Here is a 14,252-nt window from a genome sequence, read left to right as displayed (position 1 = left end):
AAAAGTTGATTTGATTTTGGTTGATTTAAGGTGAAAAGGGTAATCTAGTCAATTTACATCCCCTTTAGGACATCCCTTCACCAACTAAAGGTACATTACTATCACAATGCCCCCGTCTAATAAACCATTCCGCCCCTATAATAAGCTTGCAGTTTTTAGGAGGAAGTGATGTTTATTACGCTGTGCCTATCTGTGTCTGTGAAATGTGAACTTTCCTTGCACTATGAATTATGAAATCTAAAATCTACTATAGTAAAGAAATTCACTGATAGCACAGAATTTGGAGGGAGACATAAACCAAGTCGACAAATTTTGAAGAACAAAAAAACTTGCCAAATACAGCTTTTAAAATCTAAAGCATAAAAATGGTTATAAGCAAAATAAGTTGCATCACTAGGAAAAAAAAACAGATCACACCTTCCTTATTTTCGATGATTTATGTTGATTTGAGTGATGGAGCCAGGGAAATTCACTATTGGGGCCGAACAATTTCTTCTGGCATTCACAAAAATTTAGCCCCGCTGGCGATAAGAAGTTCATATGAAAATTTATTAAAAGCAGTTGCACCCGGATAAACAAACGGATTCACCCTCCTTGTTTTAAGGTAAACGGATTCACCCTCAACCAACATCCGAAAAAAAATAAAAAATCTCATAATTCAAGCAAAAGCTTGATTCTTAGACCATTGTCACACACACTATCTTGCAGAGATTTATATTGTGCCTTCACGACAGTGAGTGCATTTCCATTGTTGGCGACAATTATCACTGGTGATGAGATCTCAAAATGATTCTTATACATGTTTACCTGTAAAATAATTTAACAAATCAATGAGTTAAAATTACGAGAAACAAGGAAAGTTAGTGAATGAAGACAGACGGACAGACAGGCACGGACGATGTAAACCCAATTTCAATGCAATGAACTGTCTCACAACATAACAATCTGATCTAATTTTCAAATGATGTTAAAGCATTACTTTGTCTGCTGCACAGCACAAAACTGATTCTATGTAAAATTCAAGGGATTGCAATAACGATAATTTTGACTATATTTGTTCTTGCATTTTATAGTTTGTGTGCTTGTCTGCGGGTGTAATCAATGTACAACAGTTTCATATGCATGCATAGTTTTATAGATGCTCTAAGGATCACATGTCGGAGAAGCCAATGTTAGTATGGTACAAGGAGAAGCAAAAAAAAAAAGAACAACAAAAGATAGATATCACTAGGATATAAATCCGCGAAAAAAACAGACAATTGGCACGCAACATACAAACATTAAATGGTGCCAAAGATCAGAAAATGGTTAGTGCTCATTGGAAGTCCTGTTCCAGCTACTTTCAGTTATATAGGCACATATAACTACGAAGATGATGTAAGAATCAGATTAGCCGACATGTACCTGGACATTTTCATCAAGCTCATGCTATTTTGGAGTACTGCAGAAAAATCATGTCCTCCTAACTCATCCTAGTTCTGTACAAATTTTTCCGTCAGGTGGTCAGTATATGTAAGACACGTTCATCTAAGTTCCAACTCATCTCATTTTGGAGTGCTTTAGACACAGCATCAGATTATAGTGGACAACAGGGATAGAGTGTTTAGACCTCAAGTGATGGCAATGTCTCCCTCTTGTTCAACAGTGTTGGACATCCACAAACAGTCACCATACAGTTATGCGCATATCTGTATCCCTCTAAATCTACTACTACTACTAGCTGATTAGATATCGAACATTGTGAATGGGGGAGGAGGAGAAGGAAGAATATTCCTTTGTGACATGGTAATAATAGGCCTTAGTTTCAAACTTTGCATATCATGGAATCCCCTTACATTAACATTTTTCCTAAATGCATTTGTACATGTTAATGGTATCTGAAGAACCCTTTTAGATGTTCTTCATTTCTGGTACTTGGTTTGTTTAACTTATAGAAATCACTAATTTCTAGTAGTAAAATTTGCTATCATTGAATTGTAAAACGAAGAAAATCTGTTTTATAATAGTATATACAAGATGTAATCAAATAAGTCGGTTCTACAAATTTTTCATTATAACTACACAAGTAGTTGCAGACCCCATAAAGTATATCAATTGAAAAGATGACCACGAGCATAAGATACATGATTTTACCTCAATGTTTGTCACTTACGCTTCTTCTGGTCTCCGTTGGTAGTTCTTTTCTCCATATAAGTACCTGACTTCATATAGGCTAGGCTTTTCACATAGCTTGCTATATACCTGCTCGTAGCCATACTGTCGAACAAATCCCGCCTAGTTATCCCATTACTTTGATCATATGATACCAAACCCCGGTGCTCATCTATTAGAATCTCCCCATTTTCAAGAGACCATGTTGGCTTGGAAAAAGAATATTGATAGCATCTTGGCATTAGTGGTAAGCAAATTATTTCCACCGATGGTCCATTAATTGTAAACTGTTTAACCCAAGATTCTCTTACTCCATAATCTTGCATCACCCACACCTCAGTCATAAAACCTACAACAACAACAGCTACGCACAGGCAGTCTCCAAACACACCCACATCTTTATGAATTCGGTCACCTGGTAGAGGTGGCAAAGCTTCTTCAGGAAAGGGAATATCCATGAATGTCTCGTTGTTAATATCAAAAAAGACTATAACTTCAGTCGAAGTTCCACCTAACCAGTGAACGGATCCATTATGAAGAACACCGGAGAGTCTTCTTTTAACATTCAAACGTCTATTGTGACCAGGAATTGCGATGTAACGTTCTGTGCATTGAATAGTTTTCCATGACTTAGACCCTAAAGTATAGACTTCAATTTCATTATCTAAAATTCTGACTAACTTGTAATCATCTATGTTGCTGTCATATCCGAACCCATATCTAACGGAGTAGCTTAATTCACTCGAATAATTGAAGTCGTTCACCGGGATTTCAATGTTCTGATATTCACCAGTTGATGGGTTCCAAACACAAATACAACTTTTCTCATCAATATTCTTTCTACCACTAGAAATTCCTAAGCAAATCAAGCCATTACAAGAACCCACAGCTACAAGGGTTTTAATATTCTTATCCCAAAATGGGTAACCAACATGAACAGCTCTATTACCTACAACTCTTGATGATGATGCTGATCTTGAATCATAATTTATAGAGTACATCTCTTTGTTATCATCGATAGCTAACATGAATCTACGGTTACTTTGAATTGATAGATTAAGGTGATTCTTGATAAAACTAGGTTTATAAAGTAGATTACACAAGGGCTTGCACACACATCTACATGCTAAGATTGAATTATCCGGTAATCTGAGAAAGATGTCTACCTGAACCTCTTCAGGAAGGCTTGACAATGATGACATCGCTCTGAATTCTCTTGATTTTCTTCGGAAAGGATTTTGTTAAATATTGATGATATTGTTTCTCATTTTGAACAAGAGGGCTCTTTGGAATCTCCCCTTCGTAAAGGAGCAATGAATCTACCCTTTCGTATTCACATCTAGATCTCAATACTTGTTACTGCCCCACCCCACCTAACCATTTTGCTTCCGCCTGGCTTGTACTTCTAGGCCCGTCATACGGGCCGGTCTGAAGGGTGGCAGGGTGTGCTCCCGTACAAGGCGTACCAAGTTGGTTAAGGCGTGGCAGGATGCGCGTACCGGTTGGTTAAGGCTAGGGGTGAGCCAAAAGTACGGAACCGTGAATTTTACCGGTATCTGTCCGCAAAATTACGGATGAAACCCAATTCACAAGATCTATGAGCCGGAAACGGGAGGAATTCTCGAATCTGCACTTTTTAGTGGTTTGGTTGCGGTTGGACTTTGAAATCCGTGAATTCATCCGCACCTTAGTAAGAGAAATTAATATTGGACTAGAAAACTCAAAAATAGTTATTTGGTTAGGCTAATGAGACACTAATCGCTTAATACGAATCATTGTACGGCATACAGGAATGTGTTAAGAGGATCAAAGATGACGACAGTGGCCAAAAACACTGCACCGGTCAATACTTTGACTACTGGTCTTGGGTTGACAAATGTGTGAGTGTTTTTTTTTTTTTTGAAGCATAGTGTTCTTTTTGTTAATTTACAAGCAATAAAGTTCTGAGTAGAAAACTTATTATCCTCCTGATTTTCAACTGGGTTCTTTCTTCACCATAACTTGTAGTGCCATTGCTTTTTAAATATGTGAAATAGAGGATTTGGAAGGAGATTCTGTGGGTCTTATGTTGGGGAATAACAATTAAAATTGATCAAACAACTAATTAATATAAGAGGCACTTATCTGATTTTTGTGTCGTCTCCTGTTATTATTGATGTAATGAACATCCCTATTAAACAACATAGAGAGAAGAAACTTGTAATGGTAGATTGAGGCGCATGTTCAACATACTGTCCTTAAGACAAGAATGCCCGGCTACACTATGAAAAGATGATGTTATAGTCCTACGGGTACATCTGCCTCCAAGATACAACAATCTTAACAAGTTTGAATAGCACATTCAAACTTGTCCTTTTAAAACTTGGCATCGGAAAACTCATGGAATTGTTAGCACTTAAACCCTTGTATCAGTCATAGAAAAAACGAAGAAGAAAAAGTTCTAAAAACGCACGGATACAAGAGGGGGTTTTCTGCATACAAAACCCTAACACAAATCAAAAATATATAAGGTAAATTTATCCCGTAAAAATCTAAGAGATAAATTTGGAAAGTATTTTAATTATTTTAAAAAACCGTTTTATACTAAATTTTAATTCACATAAAACCGGTGATTTTCCAACAATCCCCCACATGAAGGAAATATCACGAATATGCATAGGTGTCCACGAGGTCTTGAACCTTTGCTTAGTGAGAGGTTACCTGAACTACTTATTAGCCAGTGTCCATAAGGTCTTGAACTGTCTAACATTTGGTGTAATTCGCGATAACAACCACGCATGATATCTCCAAGGTTGCTACCAAGCTCCGCCGTTGTGTCCATTTTAGCCCTGGACGTCTTGTTTCTCAGAATGCTCTAGAGAATCAGCTCATACTCTCATAGGAAGCGACCCACTTCCTCATTCAGATAGGTGAGTTCCATCAAGAGTGTTCACTGCTACACCCCACTTCAATCTAAAATTGAAACTATAGAACTCATTAAGACTTATTAAAAGTCACCATTCACATGCAGTCACACTATCACATCTATACCATAGGGAAGGGACAGAGAGAATATAATTCTCTGATAGTGTTTACCTTTACCCACCATAAATTAGTTGTCTCATTCGAAACCTTGATCTTGGGATATCCTGTCAGCAAGGTTGAGTATCCTTCATGGCAAGTTTATTTTTATGAGCTTAAGTCCCATTCCCCCTCGATGTATAATTACGAACTATCTCTTTAGAAAATCCTTTCGTCAAAGGACCACTAATTTTTCTGTTGACTTCCCTAAGTCTATGAGGTTTTCTTTAGACTTTATATGTCTACTGAGATCTCTTTTTGACTTCACGAATCAACTAAAATTACTTCATTAAAGAGTATAGTTGTCTTACCGAATTAGCCTTCCCCGAGTATGTCTAGACTTTGTCATTGCTCATTTACTTTAGACTCACATAGTCAATTGATTTTCTGCAATGATGGCCACAGGCTTCGGTCACAGAGGAATATCTTCTAAGAAGCATCTTAGTAATCATTCGTCTTCCTCTTATGCTTGAATTAAAGCACACGAACTTTGATTTTTCCAAAATACAAGTTCATCTTGTCTGTTTTAAGGACTTCCTTAGACAGACACTCCTTAAGAGGATACACACATAGGCTAAGATTTTTCCATATCCTGAAACAACAACATCTCTTAAGGTCAGTACAATATGTATTACATACACAATTTAAGATGTACCTCAAGTATGGCAAGTCATATCGCAAGTCTCTGATCAGATCATCCCACTCTTTTGAGATACTAGTGTATTCGTATACACTTGATATACTACACATTTACAACACACGTTAAACACATCGAGTTTGACAAAGACCATTTTCTTTAGAATTTCATCTGGTTCCCTTCGATTCTTTAGATCATATCAGCCAACTTGGCCTTTTTTCAGTCAAATCGTAAATATCACATATTTCATATGTGGTTGTAAAGCATATAAAAAATACATGTACTATTCAGTAGTACATTCTTTACATCTTCCTCAAGATTAAGGTTAGTGCAATATAAATCACATATTTGAAATTAAAATATGTACATCATGCATTCCAATCTCTTATCCTTTAGTCAGAGCATCCCTGTGATTTCCCAGGGTAAACGCGGATATACACATCTGTTTTACAAAACGTACTAAACAAGTTAGACAGAAACTATATCCTCAAAAGTTCTTTTGGTTACCTACTGATCCTTTAGACCACGTCAACAACATATTAGTTTCCTGTCAAATCTTAATACACTGATTTATTAGTAGATGTAAAACAGTTATATATTTGTCACATCACAAAATATCATAATAGAGACATGTGGTATGATAAGTATCTAGGTTTATACATATATGTATAATATGGTTATATCAGGTACATTTTTTATTTTCCAAACCTTGTAGTTTGTCCCACATCTGATTAACCATTAAGGATACTTTATCAACATCTACTTATGTATCATTACCTAAGTCAAATGTTCCTTTTGGGAACAAAAAGGTGCACTAGCCTACAGAAGCATAAGCAACTCAACTGGCCAAAATGCCTTGAATCCGTCCAAGTATGCCTATGGCCAAAGGTACCCCCACATTTTAGTACTTCCAGTAAGTTTAAAATGGCAACTAGGATAGTAAACCAGCATGATAAACCTACCCTCTTCTCCTTTAGTTGAAAATCCCAGCATATTTTAGAATTTTCTTATTCTACATTCTCATTATAAAGGTGTACTACCAATATAGTTTTCATCGAAAATCACAAACAAGACTTGTATTAGGACTGTTAACCCTGAGTATCAATTTTCACTCCAAGAAGATATTTACCTAATCAAAGATATTTCTCAAGATGTGGTTTGGTACCTGTAACGAGTTCCACTGTACCTTTTCATAATATTTAAGGAGATAAATTGCTGCACAATACTCACTAGTAACGTCACGGATGCTTTTGTTGGTAGAGAACGCACTTCGATTCGTAAAATTTAGTGTTCCAATTCCACATCCATCGCCTCATCTTTGCACCTAGTCATTCACCTGATTAACTTATACTCACAACCAAGGTTAGTGATAAAAATTAGTTAATCAAGAATATGCTACAATTTTACAGAAGGCCTCGCACTTTAAGGTAGATTTTGAACAACAAAAGTTCAATTGTCAACTACCTGTAAGCTGCAGATATTGGATATGAAAGTTAACAAACCATTAACATGATCAGTGGACATATTTTAAACTCAGTAGTACAGTCCACAGTGCCTTCGTTAGTAGATGCTCTCAAAGTCTGAGTAATACAATAGGAGTTCATAACCATACATCTTAACCTTATACCTTACACAGTTCTTATGTGCGTTCCTGCGTGCCACCTAGCACAGCTCTTTAAGTGAGGGAATTAAATATGGAATCAACCAATCAAATTCATAAGGATAATTCTTGGTCTTTTTAGCACATTTCTTGACTTGGTAAGATATACTGTCTCCCCTCCTAAGAGCCGCTGCCAAATGAGAGTGTTACTTCCAATGTCTAGACTATAGTAGAAACATCTAACCCACGTCCGTGACAGGCTAAAATCTGCAAAACTAAAAACTTTTCCTTTGAAGTAAAATCGCAACATAATCAATTAGTCCCATTAGCATCTTTGAACTTACATACTGATATGCGGCTAAGCATTATTCTAGTGTGCAAATTCTCCCAATTCTAATAAAATATTAGAGAAATAATTACCATTGGTATCAACTGATCTGGTAGTCTCAATTGAATCATCTCTGTAATATTGAATCTAAATTATAGATTTCGAAAATTGTATACGTACCTACGTAGAGTACAAATTACTCTACCTTTTGTACCTGAATGGAGTCCATAGAAGTGAAGGAAAACAAGAAGGATCCTTGTTTGCCAGCTGATTCCTTTACTCACTTGCCAGCGTTTAATCATGCGTACCAAGTCCAAACATTGATACACTTATGTAGTATCTAGAGCAGATGATAGTTTGGTACTGTCATCTCTTTCTCGCAAGTATCAAAACGAATTATTGATACGCTTGTAAAGGTACAATACAAGCACAAAAGTCCGACAAACTCCTGAAATGTTGAACTGGAGAACAATAGCAGGATCCAAGCTTCCTTTAGCTGCGGTCCATCAGCAATGGTGACGCCCCCAGAACAATACTTTATTCGTTTAGCTGCAAGAGAATTCCAAGACCTAAGAGAAGTTGAAATCCAAGGAAGTCGATCCCTTGAACTGAAGTCACACGTCCGTTTGCTACTGGTCTCAACATCGTGTAGAAAACACCAAAAACATCCCAGTTTCTTTTGACAGTAAAAACGACATTCCAATCAAAATAATGGATTTTTATCCCATTCATATCATGAACCCACCAAAAACTTCTTTGACACATACTCATTACTCAAAAGCATGTCTCCATGTCGGATTCTTAATGAAGCCAAATGATATTTCAGAAAAGTAGTTCTACCATTCCCTTGACACTTGAGAAAAGTGAGGGAGAGCTATCTTCCTTCAGGTAACCGATTAAGTCGTAGCTTGTTCTTGAGGACATCCACTGACAAACAATGAAGCCGTCACCACACATTATCAACTCCCACGTATGACGTCCGTATGTTACTACACTTTCCACTACACACTTGTAGAAACGCCGGTATGTACCATGCCCGATGATAGCTTTCTTCTGTCAAAGGAATCAACCACTTGATTAATTAACAGATGCAAAAACATTCTCAATTAATTTAGCATCCCACACGCCACATGGTTAGCTCATGATCTTAACCGAACAACATGATGGTTTCAAATTTCAAATTTGGTATGAGAACAGTTCCTCGAGGCAAGGCATCAAACATCTACGTGACATAATTAAATTTAGTTTCCACTTTATCATGTAACCCGTTTAACATATTTGGTAAAACAAGGAAACGAGAAACGAGAAACTCCAATATACTTTTAAATCAATAATTAGGTCTCAAATACCCACTGTAAGGATTTTTTCTTCTTAGGGTTCATACAAATTTTAGATTCATGATAATCAAAACCGACATTCAGCTTTAATGGTCCTAGTTATTAAATCCAATTCCGCAATTTTAATTGTTATTAAAAAATTTCTTGTCTTAAAATTGTTGGGGAATAACAATTAAAATTGATCAAACAACTAATTAATATAAGAGACACTTATTTGATTTTTGTGTCGTCTCCTGCAATTGTTGATGTAATGAACATCCCTTTTAAACAACATAGAGAGAAGAAACTTGTAATGGTAGATTGAGGCGCATATTCAACATACTGTCCTTAAGACAAGAATGTCCGACTACACTCTGAAAAGATGATGCTATAGCCTTACGGGTACATCTTCCTCCAAGATACAACAATCTTAACAAGTTTGAATAGCACATTCAAACTTGTCCTTTTAGAACTTAGCAGCGGAAAACTTATGGAATTGTTAGCACTTAAACCCTTGTATCAATCATAGGAAAAACGAAGAAGAAAAAGTTCTAAAAACGCACGGATACAAGAGGGATTTTTATGCATACAAAACTCTAACACAAATCCAAAATATATAAGGTAAATTTATCCCGTAAAAATCTAAGAGATAAATTTGGAACGTATTTTAATTATTTTAAAAAACCGTTTTATACTAAATTTTAATTCACATAAAACCGGTGATTTTCCAACATCTTACTCTCCATGTTATCCGCTCACCATAACATGTAGCGCCATTACTCAGTCGTTGGTTTACATTTTTTTTCTTCTTTTTTTTCTCTTTTGACTAAATCTGCGGTTAATCCGCATCCGACCAGTATCATCCGTTGATCCGCGAATACTAAATCCGCAGGTGATTGGGCGGACACAGTTTGTTTTTTCAAATTCGCAACTCTGATAGATTGGACGCGGGTGATCCCTGATTCGCATCCGTCCGTCCGTTGCACACTCCTAATTAAGGCGTACAATTTGGTTGAGTTATGCTTGGAAGTTTTATGCATTATTGGGCCAACTGATTCATTATTTTCTTTTGTTGGAATTGAACTAAAAAAGCTGATTCATTATTTTCTTTTGTTGGAATTGAACTAGAAAAGCTCATTTTGGATGAACTTACTTCTCATAAATTACTTCGTAATGCTATAAAGTAGATTTTATTTATGTATGAATTTTTTTTTTAGATAATAAGGCGTTCGGATCTCTTTCCCACGAGGTCATCCAAATTTGGGAGTACACCAAAACCTCCCAAAAGAAAATTGACAAGTTACGAAAATAAAGAAGTGTTCCCCTTAGAGGCTATGCGCATAAGAGTAATTATAAGCAAATTAAGTTGCACACTAAAAAAAGCAAAACGCACTTTATGGTGTGTTTGGTGTACTTCCTCGGAAATATTAATCAATTCTCATGGTTGGTAATACTTCCTCCGTCCCTAATTAGATGACCTATATCATAAATAAGTGGAGTAATAGATTACTATTATTATAAGAAATATGTAAAATTTGATAGTCATATTTATATTCATTATATAGGTGTTTTAAAATGCTTTCCGATGATACAAAGTTTACGAAAATCCATTGTATAGTTTGAGAGATAAATCATTTCTAAATTTACTAGTAAATTTTAACTAGATCATCTAATTAGGGACGGAGATAGTAGAATTTTTCTCCTCGGGGATTACGATTCCTTCGTGGAAATAAGATTCCCTTAGCCTAAGGCTTTGGTTAATAGGGCTGTCGAGTAGATCACGGAAAGTCTTGCACACGGACATACAGCTCATGATATCTTGCACACATACCCTTACAAAGATTTGCATTTTAACCTTTTGTGGAAGGCTGATTAGCTGGCTGTCGACAAATTTAGGGGCAGAAAGTAAAGCATACCAAACCTTGCACACGCACCTGCAGATTGAGATGGAATTCGCCGGTAATTTCGTAAAGATTTCATCTTGAATCTCTTTGGGAAGGCTTAACATAGATATAGCTAGAAGATGTGATTTCTTCTCATAACTTTCATTTGCTTGTATGGAATTAAAATTTTCTCAAAATTATTGGTTTTACTTTTACCACTGATTCCATCTTACGCGTCGCTTCTTTTTGCAGGGTCTGCAAAAATATCATACCAGTGTTTGAAGCTGATGATGAGAAAGCTTATATATTATATATAAGACGAGTTTTGGGTGACCAGGGTGATATATCCGGCAATAAAAGTTGATTAGGAATCCCAGAGGTTACTATTAGAGAATATATTATCCTGCTTTCCTTATTTTCATAGAGGAGATTATTTCCGGTCATAACTTCTGTAATAAGGAGATTATCTCCGTCATAACTTCTATATTCCCAAAGAGGGATATTATGTTTTTCATATATAAAACAGAACCCTAGTGATCGTTGCTCACTAAGGAAGTTATCATCAATCCAAGATGGTATCAGCCCCATACGATCCTATCTTCTCTAAACCATTAAAATCAATGGCGACGGAACTATTGAAGCTCACAGACATTGCTGAGGCATATAGTTCTATGCATCTACAACAGCCCGATGATGCTTTCTATATGGATACTAGTGCTACCTCACATCTCACTGCTGATTCAGGTACTTTACATAACGTTTCCAATTCTAGTACTGTACGGTCTATCTTAGTTGGTAATGGCAATAGCATTCCAGTTATTGCTAGTAGTACCAAGCTCATAAACCTCCCTTCTCGCACCCTTCAACTCAAAAATACTCTTGTTGTTCCCGATATTATCAAAAACTTAGTTTACGTTCGTAAGTTCACCACTGATAATCGTGTGTCTGTTGAGTTTGATCCGTCTGGTTTTTCTGTGAAAGATCTGAGTTCGAGGAGGATTATCCTTCGGTGCAATAGTTCCGGGGAGCTCTATCCTATCACCAACTCTGCCGTGCCAGCTCAAAAATCGTCCCAGTCTTCCCCCATATCTCTTGCTGTTTGTTAGCCAGATATTTGGCATAGTCGTCTTGTCCATCCCGGCAAGGCTACTTTAGATGTTTTACGTACCAAAAATTCTATTCACTGTAATAAAAATCAGTCTCCTAAACTGTCATTCATGTCACGTTAGTAAACATGTTAGATTACCATTTTATGAATCAAATTCCATTACCTTTGCACCATTTGATATCATTCACAGTGATTTATGGACCTCTCCTTTACATATAGAGACCGGTTTCCGTCATTATCTTATATTACTGGATGGTTTTACCAACTATCTTTGGGTTTATCCACTAAAGTTTAAATCCCAAGTTTATGAAAAGTTCTTGGAATTTCGTTCATTTGTTCAAACTCAATTTGAACGTCAAATTAAATGTTTTCAATGCGACATGGGCCGCGAATTTGACAATTATTCCTTCCATACTTTTGCTCGTAATAATGGTATTTTTTTCGTTTCTCTTACCCCAAAACTTCCTCCCAAAATGGCACGGCTGACCGCATGATTCACCGTGTCAACGACATCACTCGCACTCTTATGTCTCATGCTTCCGTTCCCCCTAAATACTGGGTTTACTCTCTTTATATGGCTGTTTATCTCCATAACATTCTACCCACCGAAGTTCTCCATCATCACTCACCTGTGTCCATTCTTTATCAACGCCAACCAATGTATGACCATCTTCGTACATGTGGTTGCCTTTGTTATCCAAATCTCTCCGCCACAACTCCCCACAAACTTGCCCCTCGTTCCACTAGGTGTGTTTTTCTTGGTTTTCCTCCCAACCACCGTGGATACCGCTGCTTAGATCTTACCACACACAAAATAATCCTATCTCGTCATGTGACATTCCATGAAAATGTTTTTCCATTCTCAGACCCTCCTCAAAATAACTCCACTAATGATGAGTTATCTCATTCTTTATTTAATTCACCATATACTGATCACTTATCTTAACCTTCCACGAGTCCTGCTTCCATTGATAACCAATCATTACCTCTCCAACCTTCTCCACCACACCTATACACTCCACCTCATCGCCGTACTACTGTTCCCACTACGACAATTCCTCCATCAACTGCGCTAGCTTCTCTTCCCACTACTGCAGTCCCCACTACGTCTATTCCTCCCACAACTTCGTCAGTTTCTCCCACTCATGATATACTCAATCGTACTAGTTTATCTCATACTTATCCCATTACTGTTTCTATTCCTTCGTCCTCACCACCTGCTCCTCCCATACCTACATCTACTACTGTCCCTACATCACCTACCCGCCCTACCACTCGTGCCTCCCGTGGCATTTTTTCGTCCAGTCCATCGTATTAATCTACGTGTCTAGACCTTACGTCATATCTCTCAATCCCTCGTTCCCACCTATATGCCCTTAGGAACATTAACTGGAATGCTGCCATGAAAGATGAGTACAATGCTATGTTGAAAACTAATACGTGGGAACTGGTACCACGACCACGTGACGCTCATGTTATTCGTTCCATGTGGCTCTTTCGTCACAAATATCATGCTGATGGCTCCTTGCAGCGATACAAGGCTCGTCTAATTGCTAATGGTAAATCTCAGCAGGTTGGGGTTGACTGTTTTGAAACGTTTAGTCCGGTTGTCAAACCAGCTACTATTCGTACTGTTCTTACTATTGCTACTTCCCGTTCATGGCCCATACATCAGCTAGATGTCAAGAATGCGTTTTTTCATGGTGACTTGACCGAGACAGTATATATGCATCAGCATCCGGGGTTTGTTGATCCTGATCATCCTGATTACGTATGTCGACTACGTAGGTCTCTCTATGGTCTTAAGCAGGCTCCACGGGCGTGGTTTCAGAGGTTTGCCAAGTTTATCACTAATTGTGGTTTTCGTGGTAGTGTGTGTGATCCCTCCCTCTTCGTTTATCAATCAGGTTCCGAGACGGCATACCTATTATTATATGTTGATGATATTATTTTAACTGCCTCTACTGATGCTCACCTATGACTCTTCATTGATTTGATGAAAAGGGAATTTTCTATGTCTGACCTTGGCCCGTTACATCATTTTTTGGGTATTACTGTTACTCGTTCATCCTCAGGGCTATTTTTGTCTCAGTTTTTATATGCTCAGGACATCATTGCATGTGCCTCCATGACAAAATCCAATCCAGTGGCTACTCAGGTCGACACCAA

At 37.3% G+C, this 14,252-nt stretch overlaps 1 protein-coding gene across 2 annotated transcripts; it reads right to left on the bottom strand.

Annotated features, from left to right (window-relative positions):
- Positions 1-372: 372 nt before the first annotated feature.
- Positions 373-3,483, bottom strand: LOC113274772 (F-box protein CPR1-like). 2 transcript variants are annotated; one of them, XM_026524161.1, is made up of 2 exons: positions 2,134-3,483; positions 373-807 (listed from the first exon to the last, which is right to left on the bottom strand). In XM_026524161.1, exon 1 carries the CDS (start codon positions 3,351-3,353, stop codon positions 2,145-2,147), a length of 1,209 nt encoding a protein of 402 aa, XP_026379946.1. In that variant the 5' UTR covers positions 3,354-3,483; the 3' UTR covers positions 373-807; positions 2,134-2,144. The 2 variants fall into 2 exon arrangements, with proteins under 2 accessions (XP_026379946.1, XP_026379945.1); XM_026524160.1 differs by having other exon boundaries at positions 2,153-3,483.
- Positions 3,484-14,252: the final 10,769 nt, after the last annotated feature.

Source organism: Papaver somniferum, chromosome 4, assembly GCF_003573695.1.
Source record: "Papaver somniferum cultivar HN1 chromosome 4, ASM357369v1, whole genome shotgun sequence".
NCBI lineage: Eukaryota > Viridiplantae > Streptophyta > Magnoliopsida > Ranunculales > Papaveraceae > Papaver > Papaver somniferum.
Note: the sequence above shows the minus strand (reverse complement) of the source record. Positions and strands in the feature narration are given on the sequence as shown.

Excerpts from the sequence above, each read along its gene's own strand:
- LOC113274772 (XM_026524160.1), bottom strand. The coding sequence starts at position 3,353 with ATGTCATCATTGTCAAGCCTTCCTGAAGAGGTTCAGGTAGACATCTTT.